The 19,379-nt window shown below is 34.4% G+C and overlaps 2 protein-coding genes across 5 annotated transcripts; both read left to right on the forward strand.

The window, feature by feature from the left end:
* Window positions 1–862: 862 nt before the first annotated feature.
* On the forward strand, window positions 863–6,839 carry LOC120343210 (peroxisomal carnitine O-octanoyltransferase-like). Of its 2 annotated transcripts, none has more exons than XM_039412345.2 (13): window positions 863–1,094; window positions 1,460–1,561; window positions 1,919–2,043; window positions 2,364–2,482; window positions 2,836–2,987; window positions 3,278–3,495; window positions 3,565–3,778; window positions 4,018–4,187; window positions 4,712–4,818; window positions 4,894–4,970; window positions 5,044–5,165; window positions 5,445–5,549; window positions 5,750–6,839. In XM_039412345.2, the coding sequence occupies exons 1-13, from the start codon at window positions 866–868 to the stop codon at window positions 5,942–5,944; spliced, it is 1,935 nt and encodes a 644-aa protein (XP_039268279.2). In that variant the 5' UTR covers window positions 863–865; the 3' UTR covers window positions 5,945–6,839. The 2 variants fall into 2 exon arrangements, with proteins under 2 accessions (XP_039268279.2, XP_039268280.2); XM_039412346.2 differs by having other exon boundaries at window positions 4,721–4,818.
* A 3,967-nt stretch (window positions 6,840–10,806) lies between these two features.
* LOC120341865 (sulfotransferase 1B1-like) lies at window positions 10,807–18,498 on the forward strand. 3 transcript variants are annotated; one of them, XR_013474891.1, is made up of 6 exons: window positions 10,807–14,734; window positions 14,931–15,143; window positions 15,600–15,771; window positions 16,053–16,290; window positions 16,534–16,681; window positions 17,184–17,294. XR_013474891.1 is itself a non-coding variant. In XM_078111107.1 (5 exons), the coding sequence occupies exons 2-5, from the start codon at window positions 15,065–15,067 to the stop codon at window positions 17,532–17,534; spliced, it is 840 nt and encodes a 279-aa protein (XP_077967233.1). In that variant the 5' UTR covers window positions 10,807–14,734; window positions 14,863–15,064; the 3' UTR covers window positions 17,535–18,498. The 3 variants fall into 3 exon arrangements, 2 of the variants coding, with proteins under 2 accessions (XP_077967233.1, XP_077967232.1); XM_078111107.1 differs by lacking the exon at window positions 16,534–16,681 and having other exon boundaries at window positions 14,863–15,143; window positions 17,184–18,498; XM_078111106.1 differs by lacking the exon at window positions 16,534–16,681 and having other exon boundaries at window positions 17,184–18,498.
* Window positions 18,499–19,379: the final 881 nt, after the last annotated feature.

The following is a 19,379-nucleotide window of genomic DNA, read 5'->3' on the forward strand; positions in this document are numbered from 1 at the left end:
TACACTAATTTTTTATTACAGCAATTAAATTAAAACTCCTAGGAAGACAGAGTGATCATTGAATGATCTGATTTAAATTCAAGTTTCCGAAACACAACAGAAAACTAACGAATAGAGTTCAAAAACGCCAAAACGAAGTAATGTTTACGACCACTCTTGAAAATCTGTCTGAGTGAGAAAAGTGTCTGAGCGGATGCGAAAAGGGAGCATTGTTACGTCACGTTTTGCATCTCGCTGGTTGGTCCGATGTCACGAAGTAAACAAGGAAGTCGATGCTCGGGGAAAGGTCCATTGGTACGACAGTCGAGACAGAACAATACGACCTGAAGATGGCGCTGCGATCGGGGAATTCCCTTGGATATTATTTTGCAAAGCTGTTCCACTTTCACAATACGCACGGACTTTATAGTTTGGTAACCACATGTACTTCAAGTTGGCCTGGCTCAACAATATTTGCATATGTCATTCCTGATCCCCACCTGACTATGTCATCAAAAAATTACGTCACTGCGACGCCACAGTGGCGTTAGAAACACCCCCAAAGTGTACAGATGGTCATTCAAAACGAGCAGACGATCATCCGAAATCGGGCAAACTATTTCTCCCGTTTCTCGGGTCTAGTATAGTTTACTCTGTACACTTTGGGGGTGTTTCTAACGCCACTGTGGCGTCGCAGTGACGTAATTTTTTGATGACATAGTCAGGTGGGGGTCAGGAATGACATATGCAAATATCAGAATATTGTTGAGCCAGGCCAACTTGAGAAATCCCCTATTCCAGCATTCAAGAGGATTTGGCTTCTCTTTGCTTGTAAACTAATTCAGACGTTAACTTATATATTTTTCATTTTTTTATCAGTCATACTATGATTGCTGGGACGATTTTACGTAGACATTGTACGTCAAAAACTATTTTGTTTTGGAGGAACCTTGTTTCTGTATTCAATGCACAGCAGATGAAAATGGAATCAGCTTTTATTGAGAAAGACCCTGATCCAACAAAACGCACTTTTGGGCAGGATGACAAATTACCATCACTTCCATTACCAAAGCTAAATGAAACTATCCAGAAGTACATGGATTCTTGCAAAGCAGGTGCTATATTCTAATTTCCAGATTAACATTCCAGAACACACATTCGTAAAATACGCTTGTTAGATGTAATTTTCAGTATTCATTTTCAGGGCAGTAATGATAATGAGATATGACCTATCATACTGACATTTGGACAAGTTTATAGAATGCATTTGATAAAATAATAAAACCATACATTCAATTTCAAACCATGGCTCTTCATCCTTTCGATAAGAACAAGACCGATCTTCTTTCATCCATCCCTGATGCACGCTTGTATAGATTATGCTGGAAGAAATGACTATACCAGAAATATAATACTTAATAATATAATACTAAAACTGCTTGTTTTTTTATTTCAAATATTTCATTTAAAATATTTTTAGCTGTCACTAAAGAAGATTTTGTAAACACTCAACAAATTTCTGAGAACTTTGTGAAAAATGAAGGAGTACAGCTTCATAAATCTCTTCTGGAAAGAAGTCAAGGTAAAATGCATTCAATATCACTAAGTTGGTGAAAGCTATATTAAGGCTCAAGATGACATGAATATTGCATTTGCTGAAATAAAATTTGCAAGATTGTAGTGCAGAGACAGGTAGCTCCAATCCTTTATTGGACTAAGTTGTAAATCAGTAACATATTGTGACTACATAATGGTCCGCAAGGTGTGACCTATCCACATGATAATTATTATAGTCTGTTTGTTTATACAGTAAATTGATTGTACTCTCAAGACAACACTTATTTTTGGTTCATGGTTTCTATCTGTACCTAAACATCATTTTAGTTTGAATACTTGTGTTTTTTGGTAATATTGGGATTTTGTTTACTCACCATGATAGTTAGAAGAAACTGGATGGATGAATGGTGGACTGATGCTTACTTAAAATTCCGTGGAGTGTCCGGAAATCTCAATTTTACTGGAATCCCTGTGTTTTGTTTTTGGCCAGTTGATGCATCAGATCAGGTTTGTTGAAATATATTTATATAACCTGGAAAATCTTTTGTGAAAGAAAAACAAATGTAATATTGCAAATGATGTTTCAGTGATGCTTCACGCTCCTGTGGTAAATTAGTGCAATATAGGATGAATTTGCTTGTCGAATTGATGGTTAAAATAAGCCTATGATTGACAGTTGACACTCCACCTGCAAACCAAATTTCACTATCATTGGTTTTTCATTTCAGTTCTGTAGTTCTTTCATAATATGTGTATTCCATTGGGAATATTTTTGTGAATTGAGGTAATATTTTCGATTTCATCTCGTCTATTGTTGAAATATTCAGCTCAAAAGTGCAGCATGGCAATTACACTTTGTGATGAAATATTGGTCTCTGCTGCGGGAGGAAAAGTTGAAACAACAAAAAGACCGTAAAGGAAATAACTTCTCAATGTATCAGTTCAGGTTTGTCTTCTTTATTAATTTTTTCCACCATGGGTGAATCGATAAGCATGAAAGTTGAAACTCAATATCTTAATCTACAACACCAACCCATATTGGTCAACCCTTCGTGTTAACTGCAGTGAACAATTAATCATTGATAAGATATATTTGCTCTGGTATTTTTAGTTTCATTGCATGCAATTGATCATTCAGAATTAAATTGAATAATGTCATTAGATATCTGAATCCTACACTTTGAAATTCCTACATGTTGTGACTGTGTTAACTCTGACCCTTTTACCCCTAATTAAATGGATTACAATTCCAGATTTTCTTAAAGAAGTTATGTATAAGATATAATGTATTTTTAACAGGTTCTTATTCAATACCTGTCGAATACCATATAAAGAAACAGATGAATTGTTCAATTGTTTTAAAACAATTTATGAGGGTGACTGTCCAACACATGTTATTATTTTTTATCACAAAAGAATATATAAAATAGCAAGCATCTCCAATAAAACAGGTAGGTAAAACAGGTAAATTTATATTGGATAGCACCAGCACAAATGAAGTTGTTCCATATTTCCCATACAGAAAACGAAAACAGTTAGATATTTATAATTCTTAAAATTTGCATCAAAACTCTTTTGACAACTTACAAGTAGAAACAAAATCAAATAAGAAGGGGATGTGTATTTGCTTATTACTGTATGTACGGTAATACACCATCACACCATATGTAATTTTCTGATCCATTTTTGCAGCACTTGTATTTGCTCACAGTATGTCTACAGTACTGAATTCCTTTAACAGGGCAAATATACACTCCCAGTCAATTTTATAAAGTTGTTTCTCAAATCGTGCAAGACAAAGAAAGTGGTGAAGGTATTTCTACACTGACTGAACTAGATAGGGATACTTGGGCTGATGCTCGATCACATCTGATTGAACTATCTCCTCAAAACAAAAAGAATATTCATGACATTGACACTGCATTGTTTTGTTTTAATTTATCTGATGATTCTCCACAGGTATGTATGATGAATTACCGATTGTGATAAAAATTGTTGATGATATGATACCTTCCAACTTAATTTCAGAGTGACACAGATTTGCTTAGATGTGGTGCTACACTGTCCTATGGAAACAGATGGATGGATAAGTTTAATTATATCTGCACTAAGAATGGTAAATTTGTAGTTCATGCCGATCATACACCATTAGATGGAATGGTTTTTGTGACGATGATGGCCTATATTGAAGCAGTGCTACAAGATATGAAGAAACAGAAATTGTTGGAATTATGGAATGCTGGTAAGTTGACTTTCATTTATTCAAATCCTCAATCCTTAGTCCCATTCAGTATACAGTATTTATTTTCTCATGATTCATACTACAATTTCTTTAAAATTATATATGTTATGAATAAAATATTTACACTTTCACGTAGTGTTCAAATAATGTTAGGATATGAACAATATTGTTTTTATCTTTGATATTCCACAGTAAATGACATTGGCACTCAGTATCTTTCCTGAATGCATGTTTTCTAGATCAAAGTCCAGTTGATTCTCCTGTTGAACTGACTTTTGTTGTGAATGAAAAGCTTAAAAGCTGGATTGAAGAGGCATCAAAAATAGCTGAGAATCTGAACCTAAACTTTGATTGTAACTTTTTCAACTTTCAACAGTTTGGAAAAAAAGCATTGAAAAAACTGAAAAATGTAAATGAAGGCTTTATATTACATTGAAAATTGAAATACTGCTGTATTGCATGAAACTAACTATTTTAGTCCCAATTTTCATTTAAAATACTGATTTCGATTTGTTCTCAAGTATTTCTGAATTCATGTTGAGAAATCATCTGCCATTCGTGGTTTTCACAATTCTCAAAATAGATTGACTTTAATTCCATAAAAATGTTATCATATTGCTTAACAGGTGACCTAAAAAACCGAATTCATAAATTTCATAATTATTTCTACGAAAATGAAGAAAATTCCTTTCACCTTTGAACTTTTGTTTGTGAATTATTGTACCTAGAATTTTTAGTAATCTAAGATGCTTTGCACAAAAGTTATATTCTCTTTAGAATATGTTTCAATGGCCTGGGTTCTGTTTCTGGTGTCACCCTTTAACTTAAGTGATGGAACTATTTAAAGAGAACTTGGAATTTGGACTTACAAATTACAATTATGACATGAAGATATTATGCGTATGCTACCTAACATATTTACTATTTCATTAATTTTTTCAGATTCATCCTTGCGGATTCGTACAGATTTGTATTCAACTTGCTTATATGAGAAAACATGGCCATCCTGCTCCTACTTATGAGACTGCAACAACTCGAATGTGAGAATATCATTTATTGATGGAAGTGGTACTAATGTCGTATTTCCTTGCATATAAAATGTATATTTTTTTCAGCTTTTATCGTGGAAGAACAGAGACCATACGCACTTGTACCCCTGAAGTTGTTGAATTTTGCGAGGCAATGATTTCTGGTTCGTACTTTTTATTCAGTTTCCTTCAATCAATATTGAATAACCAGAGTTATTTTATTGTGTTTTTTGGCAGATCTTCCAAACACGAAAGAGTTGTTCATGAAAGCCTGTAAAAAATATGTTTGGTTGATGGAGGAATGCAAAGCAGGAAGGGGATGTGATCGATATATGCTTGGTATTGCTGCCATAGCTAATGTAAGTTTTATAATCTTTGCATCCAGAGTATTTAACCCTGTGCTTGCTTTTCGCATTATTTTACCCATTGACAACAAAATTTTGAGACCGTAACCAAGACTATACTTGCAATTTGTGGCTGATTTTGATTCTCATTATTAATATAATAATTTACTTTTTTAATACCATGCAATTATCTTTGATTTCGATTATACATGGGTCCAAAGGTGCCATAGCCTGTTCATTATCTTTCTAAATGTCCTGTAACAGAATTCTCAATAGTTCCCTTGAATTTTGCAGGAAAATGGGGAAAAGCTACCTGAAATATTCTCTGATTCTTCATTCGAAAAATCTGGAGGAAATGGAAACTTTATTCTTTCAACAAGTTTTTCAGGATATGCTAACGTCAGTGCAAAATTTTCTCAAATTTTTTATTGAGGCGAATGTATTTTTGATTTTATAAGATTTGCTCATTTGTAGTTTGAAATTAAATTTCAGAATTTCAACTTTTATTTGTTTTATTTATTTGAGTGGAAAGAGCTCCACTGTATCAAAAAATTAGTGGAAACTGTAAGTTTTATATGCTCTCAATGATGTTTTTACAGGCTGCAGGATCAGCTATGCCAATGCGTGATGATGGATATGGTGCATTCTATAAAATAAATGATGACCATATGACATTTGTTATCACAGCAATGAGGAGTGGACCAGAAACGGATGCAAAGGACATGGCACTACATATTGGGAAAGCTTTGCAAGATGTTTATGACTTGATGGTTGATTATTATCCCAATTTGTAATGTTCAATATCTAAACAGATATCAATATCTAAACAGATATTGAATACATTTAATATCAATTTGTTGATTACATGATCTTGTAAATGTCTTGATTTTTTAATAACAAAACTATGTGCTTTATTTCTATATTGTTTTACTAATTGATTGGTCAAATAGCTTGTTTGCTTTGAATCTTCTTCTTCATACATCACTCATTCATTATTCTGCTGGTTATATTTTGTTTTAATCAGATTATTACATACAGGGAAAGCTCACTGTAACATCTATAGATTGTAAAACTTCAATTATCCTCTACTGAAAAGGTGTGAATTAAGAAGTAATATCAGTACCATAACTTCTGAAACTTATTTTTACATTCCTTGATTTGATGAATACAATATCTGTGCTCCATACTGTACTGAAATTTCTTCAATATATATATGTATTGTGTACTAGTTACCACAATTAGAATCAACTATTCCGATTCATTTTAACTCTCTTAAAGTGCTGCTTGCTGAATTTAAATGTTTTTAGTAATGTATTTATATATCATACCTAATGCAATCTTTTATTTTTAACTATCTAAAATGATTCTTAATAATTGACTGTGCAATTTATATAATGTAGCAAATGTTGTCTGTCCTTTCCAATAATGTATGCAATAATTTTTATGTATAATTGATGCTATATTGAAGTCTGACACAATTTTGTATTGACCATTTTGAACCATCAGGTTGTTAATGAATGTCTTTCGACGGCTAGAACTTAGTTATTTTAATACGATTTATTCTATACAATCAGATAAATTTAATATAATCCTCACACGCTACTTTATTTTAACAATAATGAGAAAGCAATTAGTAAAAATATTCGTTTACCAACATAAAAAAAATGCCAAAAACGTCGATTTATTGGATACTGTGAGCTTGTCTCTGAGTATGTTGAATTCATGTCGAGGCTTTTGGAAAAATAAGTCCAGCTGATGCTTTAGAAAAAGTACAGTCTTACCTCTATTAATGAAAGACCCCGAATACGACATTTTCAAGTTACGAAACGCGCATTCGCATTGTTGTCAATTGAACAAACTAACCGAACAAAGCAAGAGATACAAAAGAAAATGAAAAACAGTAAAGCAAAACAGAATAATAAATAAAATGCACAAAAGAAAATTTTTTGACACATACTACGTTCCGGTGTCCGCCATCTTAGTTCACATACTACGGGAGTACCTTTTCCACGACGTAGTGATTCATATTTTTGTTCTAAATCGCGTAATCATGAATTTTGCTTTACTTGCATAAATTTGCCATCTCCCAGTGCTAGCTATATCTGCCAAACGTGCCTTGATTCAAAAGTCCATACCTCCTGCCCAAACCTTCCCTATTGGGAATCTTCGAGTTTGCCTTCAACCGTTTACCCCATTACAAGTAAATAGGTGTAGAGTTCTCTAACATTGTGATAGTTCCATCTCAATAGAAATCAACCGATTTCAATCTTCTCCACCTAAATGTAAGATCACTGTAAAAGCATATTAATGATGACAAACTTTATACAATTTCCCTTATTATCGCAATAAGCGAATACCAGTTTCAGCATACCTCCTATTATCCCCATACGTATAGATTGCTACAACTTTGTTAATGTTGCTTCTCTTAGAAATGCTGGAGGAGTTGGTTTCTATACGCTCTGATATTTCGTTCACGGAAACCCAGGAGCATGGTCTCAGTTTCTCATCGTGGAGAAATGTGGACTTAAGTCAATGAATCACCCAACAACAACTAATAAAATAATCGCAGGTGCTATTTTCGGATACCGTCTATCTGAGTTTTCTAATTTCACAGAAACAATGGATTCGCTACTTTCCAAATTAGAAAACTCGGAAAACCCTTTCATACAGACCAAACAAAATAAATAGCAAATGTTATGTAAGGGAATTCCCATATTTGATAAGATATATCAGCAAACACGGTACTACCAGTTGCACTTCAGTTATAGAACGTTTGTAAATGGAATGATGAAATGGGAAGTTGAGCGATTATTCCCAAGTCCATATATACTTGAGTTTGTGGGTTGTGAAGAGTGGAGTTACTGTTTTGCTATTTCGTTGGGTGGTTGTCGATGTTTTGTCGAACACAATCGTCGCGTATATCTCTTTTTTAACTTTGTATTTATCTTCATTAATTCATAGAGAATTTTGTAATAAAAGTGAAGACTTGGATTATATCATCCAGTATGCTAGTTTTAATTATACTATTAGTTAACAGCTCTTACTACTGCGTTTTTGTACGCAAAAACAAGATGGAAATCAATGCGACTGATTGACAGAGACTCTTTCAGTGAGTAGTATATAATAAGTACTATATTATAAGATAGATCAGCCCTGTGGCTGTTTAATTTTCAGTTATGTTTTACTTCGTGTTATATCCATATACCTTCATTTTCCCAGAGTCCCTTATGGAGAATCTTACCAAAATCTGATACGTGATACCATCTTTTCTATATTCTATACTGTTTGCTGGTATCTTTTGCAGAAATACGAAATGAAATTGGTTGGTTTCATTTCATTCAATTTTACCTAAAATTTTTTTTAAATAATCAAATTAAAACAAATGTTGCCTAGTAATATTTCCAGAGATTAAACACCTTTTACGTTACATTGTTCATCCTTGCGCTAACATTTTATAATTGGAGAATATTTTGACAAGATAATTCAACTTTCAGAAGTGAAGCTGATCATAAAACTTGGAATAGCACATTTGCTTCATGTGACTGATTTGTCGGAGATGTTGAGGGTACGTGCCCTATATCATTTTAGAGCATCCAATGGATATAAAACAATATTAAGCAACGCGGAAATGGCTGCTGTGTATTAGGAAGCTCTGAAATTCAAGATTAGAGATCATGATGTTTTTATTGCTACTTATCCAAACTCAGGTGAGTGCATTGTAAAAGATGACATTTATGGATTTAAGCATTAACTTATTTCCGGATCACATCTCTGAATGATTTTAAAGTCGAATGCAAGTAGAGTTACACATCCCCATGGCGTTGAAAATAGAATTATGACGACGCCAAAATTGTAATTGGGCTTTTCGTTTTTATTTATTTTCATCCCAATTTCACAGTATGCAATGCTCTTCAAAACTATTCTTAAAGCCAATTTCGAGTCGAATTCCTTTTCTTGAAACAGTAGATATAACGGACAACGTGTCATTGGGAATACAAACGCTTGAAAAATGGCAAAAGAATAACCAAAGGTTATAGTATCATATCTGTTTGATAGATATTAGTCAGTAGCTAGTTTTCGGAATCGACTGTCATAACGTTTAGGCGCTTTGTCCACGAGGTTATATCAACCCGTCCTTTCAGCAATGAGTAGCCTAATGCTCTAACACTGACAGGGGCAAACTGCGACGGCGTTCCAAATCCTGCCAGTTGAGTAATTCAATTTGGCCCGCATGATTTTGCTACAACCAAACTAAAACCAAATTTTGATGTTTTAGCTAAAATAAATAGCTCAAGGAATTTTTAAGATTTCGATTAAATTTCGTTTTGGCACGAGGCTTATTGTTTTCCACTTTTGCTCTTGTAACGCCGTAAATATCGTTCATAAAATGTAACTTCTTACCTTACATTTACTCCAGTCAAAGAATACATGTGATTTTGTAATTTATTTGGGTAAGGTAACATTTCTATCTCCTTGCATTAATAAAATTTGTGTGTGTGTGTTACATCAGTTACCAGATATTCTTTATGACACTTCATTTATTAAGTTACTGTACACCAGGGGACACCAACCTTTTCGAAGCCGAGGGCTACTTTCTGGGTACCGATTAAGCCGCGTTTTATCCATTTTCAAACTCAGTGTTTTTCAAATTGATTTTACATTAATAACTACAATAATATCTTCGGAAACCACATGTTCAGAATGTACCTACTTTTTTACAAACACTCTGCATAACCCTAAGATGAAATGAACTTAACAGTTGTACTGCCGAATGTTACATTTACAAACACATTTAACTAATTATGAATATCTTGTTTTCAACAAGAAGAAAACCAAAATCTAACAAATCTGGTCTGATGCTCTCCACCAGTGTGCTGTACTCCGGCGTGTAACTTGACACTGTAACTCTGAGCGGGTCCTGCAGATTTTCATCAGCAAGGCCTTTTCCTTGCTTAGGTCATGTCAAAAAATGTTGATTCACAAAGATAGCTTGAACCAACCACTGATCTCGTAAAATAGGATTGCTGTTTGATTTAAAAGGCGAGCTTTTTATGCCCGTACTGCGCTGACCAATGGATAGTGACAAGATGTGAAATGTCTCTCCGCTTTGTCGTCGCTATAATCGCACCACAAAAGAGACATACGCAAGCTGTTTCCACGGTGGTAAAAGGAAATTCACCTCCCATTCATAGTGAGAATTGTAGGCTTTCTTTCGTTTTTCTGCCATTTTTCTTTGAAATCAATATATAATTGTATTATTGGCATTGCTGCTCCACAAATCAACGGACACGGAAAAACGCGGGTTCGTGGAAGGACATATCTGTGTGATGTCATAATTAGGAAATGACCCCTCACATTACTGAGGTCAAATAAAAGTTAGGATGATCGTTACCATAATAATTAACATGGTGTCATTCCCAGTTCCCAAATAAGACATAAGTGGGATTTATACAAGAATACCATGACCAAAATTAATTGATGTAGCTTACTTATGAGTGCCGTTGTTAAGCTTATTTTGAAACAGGCCTGCGGGCGACTCATTTGGTCTTCACGGGCGACTTGGTGCCCGCGGGCAACGGGTTGGTGACTCCTGCTGTGGACTAACATTTTTCGCTTCACTTCTCGCCTCATTCAACTTGTTACACCTGACTTTTGCAACATTTCTTGCATCGTTTCGCATTGCAAAATCCAGTCCATTGAATCATACCGTATAGAGGTTCGTGAATCATGAATAAAAAGCTATCGTTTAAACAAAATACACATGGTATAGCATTGAAGCGTCAGTAGTAGGCATGACGAGGCTGTTTTTTGAGACAACGTGTATTAGTATATATTTTGATTTGGATTATTACTTTTTTGACAGGTATACCTATACCTTTCTATACAAATCCATTTTATGAACGCTGTGTTTGTTTTCATTTGAATGAATATAAAATTTTCGTTTTCTTTTTTGATGAGATATTTAGTTTTTCCAGAATTATCAGTCAGACAAAGAACGTATCTACTTTACTACATACGAAGCTACAAAGAAAGACTTGAAAGGTGAAATAACGTATTTAGTATTCTGGGAAGGAATCTTACCGATAGACAAATAAATACGATATTCAAACACCGCACAGTCAAGAATATAAGTTAAAATAAATGTACAAATGGCTCTCATGCCAAAAATGCAGGGATAAATATTTAATTGTCCAAATTCACGAGAAGGGAGAAGTTGGTGACAGGAAGAATTACTCCACACTGAACGAAAATGCAGCTTTTGATGAGCTCGACAAAAAGGAAATGAAAAATAGCGATATTGAAATTCAATTTTAATTCAAATTTTGGTATAGGAAATGTCAGTGGCGGCGCGTCAATAGGGCCAACCGGGGCAATGCCCCGGTTGTTTTTTCGGTATAATGAAAAAAATATTCGAAAAATACCTCAATATCGGTTGCACAGACTGTCTACACTAGCCATATTCTACCGACATGGTTCATTTTTCGCTCGCAAAGCCTTCGCCGAACGTCGACGGGGCGACGCCGATTTTGCCCCGGTTGCTCATTGTATATCGTATTCTCTCTTTTATCTTCCACTCGCCGCGTTTGTCTCGTTTGTTTTCTGTTTCTTTTACTAAATCATCGGGGCTAGCCCCGAATTTATGACGACACAATGCCGACGTTTCTTACAACAACGTGTTGACATATTCACGCATTCCTTCTCGTTCGTTGGTTGCTTGAAGAGTTGATAGTTTCCTCGCCTTCGTTTTTGTCGCTTGTTTCGCTATTTGAATCAGTTAGAGACCTTTAGTCCATTTGCTTTCGATTTTCCACATTCCTTTTGAGCTCCTCACTTCTTTCCGGCTTCGCATTTCTTAGCCTTAGACCTCATAATGAATACGGTTGATGCACTACTTCGCACTCCGTTTTCGCAGCTGCCGCTGGAACAAAAATTAGAGGTACAACGTCTTGGGCCTTATCAACCAAAAAATTGTTCACTGGGTGGGTAAATTGGAAAATGAATTGCGATGTATATACACCAATCAAACTTTTTTGAACATCACATCAACTTGCGCGCTCTATGGGTTCCTCATAGATAACACTCTAGTAACTACCTTTGCGGCGTCTGCAAAATTTCTGGACATCATTTTGACGACGCCTATTTCTTCCGCCGACGCAGAGCGAACATTCAGCACGCTGAAGCGTATTAAAACGTATAGCAAGATAGATTAAATTCCTTGGCTGTTTTATCCATTCACAGAGACGTTATTTCCGGGATGCATGACTTTAATCAGCGCGTTATTGAGCATTTTGCTTCCAAGAAACCGCGGCGTGTTGCATATATGTTCAAGCAGTAGAAGTCTAGCAGCATATATATCTATGAGTGAGCGACGCATGTCCTTATCTTTGCATTACCTTTCCTTTCTTCATAGTAACGTTTTAAACCTTATTTTAGGTTTTGTCTGCTTTCCCGAAGTTTCTGTTAATATGTCATTGTATTTATGTGGGTAAATATTGCCTTTCCTTTTGAAAGAGGTTTCAAAATAAACTATGTCTATATTTATTAATCCCTTGACTTGGACCGGTTTTAATGTCACTTTCTTATCGTTAAAAATTGTCGCTTTTGCCGATTGGTTGTTACCGATGGAATGGTTTTTATACTCATAAAATGATGGGAGAACTTACAGCGCTCATCCTGTCCCCGTAGATGGGGGTGACTTGGTCGCGCAGTAGCTTGCCCCGGTTGTCAAAATGACCACGCGCCGCCACTGGGAAATGTATAATTTTTCCCGCCACATGTTATCTATACATTTTAGAAAAACAGGATTACTCTGTTAATAAACACGACCAATAATCAGTCCATCATTTGGGTTACATAACATACTGATCTAAACGTTTGAGCAAAATACTGTAAAGAGAGACGAATGGGTCTTAGACATCTGACAATTCAAAAATCACTCTCCAATGGTATTAATTAATTATAGGAATTTGTTTATATTTTCCAAATTTTGCTATTACATGTTTTTCAAATGGAACGATTACTAATGAGTCTCAACAATTTTCATAAATATTCGTAGCAAATCAAAGTTGTAAACTGGCACACAAATGTAAGGCCAGCCAGTTGTCTTTTCTTGGTGATTTTATATGCCATAGTTAGCGCGCTGATTCGGTTACACAAAAATTGTAGATTTGAAATTTCAGTTTCTTTTCCGTATTGAGTTGTGTCGATCTATATTCATAATCGACATTTAATTTTATTCGTATATCATACACACTGAGATAACGGACGACGAGCCGAGGCACAGTATGCTAATATTTGATTTTTTGCAATAAAGAAATGTAGGATATTGTTTGTTTTATCGCGGTACCTCAATTATATCTCAAATGCCGAACTACATTTGGACAGTTGTGTTAATGTGCATGGCAATCAATTTTAGTAGGCTGCGTCCACAATTCGCGCCCATTCATAGCGTTGTCTATATACATGCTACACGGAAAGTCCGAATTTTATTAAGTTAAATATATTGTGATGAATGTGGACTATTGGATTATTAACCTAGCATCGCTGTAAATTTCCTAAATTCTAAAACTTAAAGAATTTAAAACTGTGTGTAGCTGTATCAATCCTCAACACGAAGAAGAGCGTTTAACAATAGTATGAACAACGATCCTATTATGTATATATATAGATAGTTTTTAGATTTATTACAGGTCTATGTATTGGTTTATGACTATGGAGTGAAAATGACAATAACATTTTTGAGCTGTTTAAACAACCAATGCTTTGCGCACCAAAGACATTTTACCTGGCGTACCTACATGATGTGATAAATGCATTTGAAGGCCGTTTTATAAAGGAGTATTTTCTATGAGGAACAAATCTGCATTCATATCAGCTCATGTGTAACGTATATATATCTAATATGTAAATACGTATACAATGGACATTGGTAAAGATAAGAGGATAGAGTTGTATCAAGTATGTAAATTAGAATACTTGTAGTAAAATAATATAAATTGTATATTAGTTAACTACTTGTGCTATCAGTAGAAGGTATAAATTGCCTACCCCAAAAGCCGTATCTATCTTCGAAGCAACACAATGCAATTAGTTTAATGCATATTCATCCTTAAATTCCTGCACGACATAGTAAAAGTATTTGTAACGGAGACTACGGGCCATGCCTGATAACCAACCAACAAAAATAAATATTAAATGTTATATAAGGAAATGCCCATATTTGAAAAGATGTATTAGCAACACGATACTACCAGTTGCAGTACAGTTATGGGACGTTTGCAAATGAAACGGGAAGTTGAGCGATTGTATCCAAGTCCGTACTTGAGCTTGTGAGTTCCTGATGGGTAAAGGTACTGTTTTGCTATTTCGTTGGGTGGTTGTCGATGTCCAGTTGAATGCAATCGTCGCGACAATTTTTTGTATTTTGCTTTATAAAATTACGTAGAGAATTATAGAATAAAACTGAAAACTTGGATCATCCAGAATGCAAGTTTTTATTATACTGTCAATATCTCTTACTACTGCGTTTTTATACGCAAGAACAATATGGAAATCAATGCGACTGATTGACAGAGACTCTTTCAGTAAGTAGTATATAATAAGAACTCCATGTAATAGCTAAGTCCTATGGGTGTCTTTAATTTTCAGTTTATGTTTCAGTGCGCGTTATAACTATACAACTCCATTAAACCAAATATTGCCTTATTTCCAGAGTTTGAACATTTTTCACTTTACATTGTTCATCTGGAGAATATTTTGACAAGATAATTCAACTTTCAGAAGTGAAGCTGATCATAAAACTTGGAATAGCACATTTGCTTCATGTGACTGGTTTGTCAGAGACGTTGAGGGTGCGTGCATTATATCATTTTAGAGCATCCAATGGGTATAAAACAATATTAAGCAACACCGGAATGGCTGCTGTGTATGAGGAAGCTCTGAAATTCAAAATTAGAGATGACGATGTTTTTATTGCTACTTATCCAAAATCAGGTGAGTGCATTGCATTGTACAGTGTAACATTTAAGAATACCCTACATTCAACGACAAGTTATTTCTCGATCACATCTTCGAATGATTTTGAAGTCAGATGCCAGTAATGTTACACATCCCCATGACTTTAAAAAATAAAATTGTGAAGTCAAAAATTGTGATTAGGCTTTTCATTTGTCTTTCCCTTTTTATTCCATCTCTGTTCAATATATATCATGTTATGACATTTATTTTATAATACTTATATGACATAATGTTTCTCATTTAGTTCATGTCCCTTTTTCACTAAGATTACAAATGCTCCATTGAACACTCTTTAACAATATTATCTTATACAATCTACAGCAAAGTGCAATTTCACAGTATGCAACGCTATGAAAAACTATTCTTCTCAGTAAAATGTTTTCAAGTCGTAGAAATTTATAGAAGTTTATTGAACTATTGACTTTAACGAAGGTACAACATGGATGCAGCAACTTGTTTGGTTAATTTGCAACAATGCTGATACCAACTTTGATAAGGACAAGCCACTTACGAGTCGAATTCCTTATCTTGAAACAGTGGATGTGACGGACAACGTGTCATTGGGAATACAAACGCTTGAAAGATGGCAAAAGAATAGGCAAAGGTCAATTTCATATCTGTTTGATATACCGGTCAGCGACCATAATGTTTGTAGGAATTTACGTATTATTTTTCTAACAATATTTTCAGTAAATATTGGAGAGTAAGAAATATGCCCTTTATTCGAGCGTTCGTTAAAAAGGGAACGTAATGGTGCCTTATGGCCCTAACATATCATTTTAAATCGAATTTTACAATCCCGTTACATACACAAATTCAGAGTGTTTGATTTTAATCTCGAATAACTCAGTAATGCCATTGAATCCGCATATTATACCTTCGCAGGCTAATAAAGACTCATCTCCCTTATGGACTCCTGCCTGAAGATATTCAATCGGGTAACAAATGCAAGATAATTTATGTCGCCAGGAATGCGAAAGACGTTTGTGTTTCTTTCTACTTCTTTCACGTCATGAATATATTACTACCGCACCCAGGAACCTGGAGTGAATTTTTAGAAAATTATAGCTCTGGAAACATCATGTTTGGAAGCTGGTTTCCTCATGTACTCAAATACTGGGAGGTAAGAACATATTTATGAACATGGTGCATGTGAATGGCTTCTTGGCGAAGGTGAAATCTGCGCTCATTTCAATAATTAATTATTGGATATAATTATATATTACGACGGATAGGCCGCGAAAATAATCGTTTAATAAAATATTTCCGGATGAGTATTAGTTGAGTTTAGTGTTTTAAAAACACCATTTGGCCGTTCAATAAATAAGATAACTACAATTCAACCCATTCATGCTTTATAACACAGGTCAACACAAGCAATGTGTTGAATGAAACTACAATGGTTATTTGAAAGAAAAAAAATTCTTAAGTCTTAAAATTTGTTCTAACGTTTTGCGCCCTTTCAAAGATCTAGGACAGGGTATTCCGTGACTGTCAAACCCAAATATCAAAAGGTATACAGTTGCTCATTTTTCGGACCTCCAGAAGTATGCGCACCAAAATGGCGCACAACCTGAAAATAGTATGTGGGTGTGTACCGGTCAGGATTCAGGTTGTACGACATCTTGGTGCGCATACTTCTGGAACACCCATTTTTCTTTAATTTTCAATTAGGAAAATATAGCTTGCTAAAATTTACCCAATGTTTATGTCTTACTTATTGGATACAAAGTGAACATATGAATCGTTTTGCTAAATTCTTGTTGTTGTTAGGAGGATTGCCACAACAACTGGAATAACTGATTGTAAATTTGTAATACTTAAAGCTGGAAATAGTCGACAGAAGGCCATTACTTTTCGTATATTTTCTTTTTTCGAGTCCTATGGAAATTGATATTTTACGCAATTTTTTTCTGTTTTATTTCATTATGGAAAAACACTTATTCCACCACGCCTAACAACCCCGTACATTAACCTTTCCAGCAAATCTTTAATCATTACTCTCATATTTTCTAGAAGTTTCAGACAGACAAAGAACGCATTTACTTTACTACGTACGAAGCTATGAAGACGGACTTGAAAGGGGAAATAGTTGCTGTATCCAACTTTCTTGGAAAGAAACTAACTAATGAACAAATAGATATCATATTTAATTTCTGCACATTCGATAGTATGAGCAAGGACAGAAGTACAAATTACTCACATGTTAGAAATTTAGGGATGGATTTTAAAAAGTCAAAGTTCATGAGAAAAGGCGAAGTTGGTGATTGGAAGAACTATTTCACAATAAATGAAAATGCAGCTTTTGATGAATTATACGGTGAAAAAATGAAAGATAGTGGACTTGACATTCCTTTCGAATTATGATTTTTATTTTTAAATTGAATTTACATTTTTTGAATACATCAATTGCCGGTGTCTTTATCGTATTAAATATTAGATAAAACGGATCATTCAAATATTAAAACATAGAACAAGATTCTGTTCCAAATTATTTCTTTTCATATATCTATATATTCAAACTGATATTATCTGATATTGTTGACAGAACGAATCAAAGCAAGTCTTACTGGGTCTTCATGAACGTACGTCGGTGACAATATATGTCTTAAAACTCTGATTGCTTCGCAGTGTTTGTTGTTCAATATCATTTGGTGGCAACTTATGGGCCAAGGAAGGACCCAATGTAAATACTGTGCATAATATCAGTTCGTCGTTAACAACAATGATTAAACGATTGAATTACTTTATGTGGATAGAAATACCTTTAGTGGAGTAAATTTACAGGTCCAAATCCCAGCTATTCGTGAGTTCTACAAAGAAAGAATGAAAGACATTGGTCATGACATTCCATACTGATTGTAATGTGCCAATGAAAGTGCTTTACAGCAGCGGTTCCCAAACTATGGGTCGCGACTCACTGGTGGGTCGCAAAAAGGAATCTTAGTGGATCGCGGAAATAAAGCTTTGATTAATTATACTGGTTATTAGGGTCGGTGGCGACTCGAATACGTAAATCTTCAAAAAATAAAAAAAAATTGAATTGAAATTCTAATCTGTGAAAGTTTCCTTTTTGCGATCTTCTCAAAGGAACAAAAATTTGCTACACAAAGAATGACCATGTGGCTTTTTTACGCATAGCAGTTTTGTACACTGTACAAGCACTTCTTACCGTGTTTCCCCGAAATTTAGACAGGATTTAGATTTATTTTCTTTTGAAGAATAACACTATGTTTTTTTTAAGAAGTATTTTGTGTTCATTTATAAAAAAATAAAATTACATTGTAGAAAATCACGAGATTGTTTAATAAACATTATATAAAAAGCGACATCCAGTGTTTTCATTTGTATTTCCTAGACAAAAATCAAGTGACAAATATCATAATTGTGACATCACACAATCTTGAACAGTGGTGTGATCTTCACCTTACCTCAGGTCATTGAACCTTTCCTCTCCCACACATTTTAAATTTATTTTAAGGGTAGGGTTTAATTAAAATCATTTTTAGACACTTTAGTGGACATAACGATCGTTTCAATATTATGTTGTTGTTTTGTTATTTTTCTTCGTCACCATCATTATAAAATCTCCTTTCTCTTTGAATACTGGACCAATTGCTTCGAAATTTTCAGTGGTTAAAGTTTGATTTTTTTCCCAGAAGACTATTATTTTTATTTATTCCTAAATTTCCTATGAATATCCTAACGAGTTTTTAAGTTTGCTGTCTACTTTTTGTTTTGTTTACGCTTTGTTTGTTTACCAAGTAAAACAGAAGCTAATCACCTAAATGCTATTATTATTAGGATTTGCATTTCGGCACAGGCATCGCCACATGACTTAAAATTGTTTTCAACACTTTCGCTCATCAAAATTTATTCATAATTTTACAAGTAAGCTTTGCCCGTGAATTTTACTTTCTCGTGTTTATGTACATGCCGTATATTAATTTTCAGTATAATTGCTGTGATGAGTTTTCCACTTGTGTGAGTGTGGGTAAATGTGCACAAACGCTTGCAGCGTTCGCTACAAACCTTTCTCTAGGTTTTGCCCATTTTCCCGATCTTTTCGTCGCCCTTATCTGTGTTTTTATTTTGTGTTCTGTGTTGTCAAGTTGTAGACGAAAGATCAAAATAAAATTGTATTGTATTGTAAGGAAGAACCGTTCCGCGAACGAATATCAGTCAGCCTACTGGTAAGTTACCGTACCGCAT

The sequence above is a fragment of the Styela clava genome, chromosome 3, assembly GCF_964204865.1.
Source record: "Styela clava chromosome 3, kaStyClav1.hap1.2, whole genome shotgun sequence".
Lineage (NCBI taxonomy): Eukaryota > Metazoa > Chordata > Ascidiacea > Stolidobranchia > Styelidae > Styela > Styela clava.

Excerpts from the sequence above, each read along its gene's own strand:
- LOC120343210 (XM_039412345.2), top strand. The coding sequence starts at position 866 with ATGATTGCTGGGACGATTTTACGTAGACATTGTACGTCAAAAACTATT. Across the intron at positions 2,044-2,363 it reads CAGTTGATGCATCAGATCAG|CTCAAAAGTGCAGCATGGCA; the intron begins GTTTGTTGAAAT and ends TGAAATATTCAG. Across the intron at positions 2,988-3,277 it reads AAGCATCTCCAATAAAACAG|GGCAAATATACACTCCCAGT; the intron begins GTAGGTAAAACA and ends TTCCTTTAACAG.
- LOC120341865 (XM_078111106.1), top strand. The coding sequence starts at position 14,635 with ATGCAAGTTTTTATTATACTGTCAATATCTCTTACTACTGCGTTTTTA. Across the intron at positions 14,735-14,930 it reads GATTGACAGAGACTCTTTCA|AAGTGAAGCTGATCATAAAA; the intron begins GTAAGTAGTATA and ends TTCAACTTTCAG. Across the intron at positions 16,291-17,183 it reads ATGTACTCAAATACTGGGAG|AAGTTTCAGACAGACAAAGA; the intron begins GTAAGAACATAT and ends CATATTTTCTAG.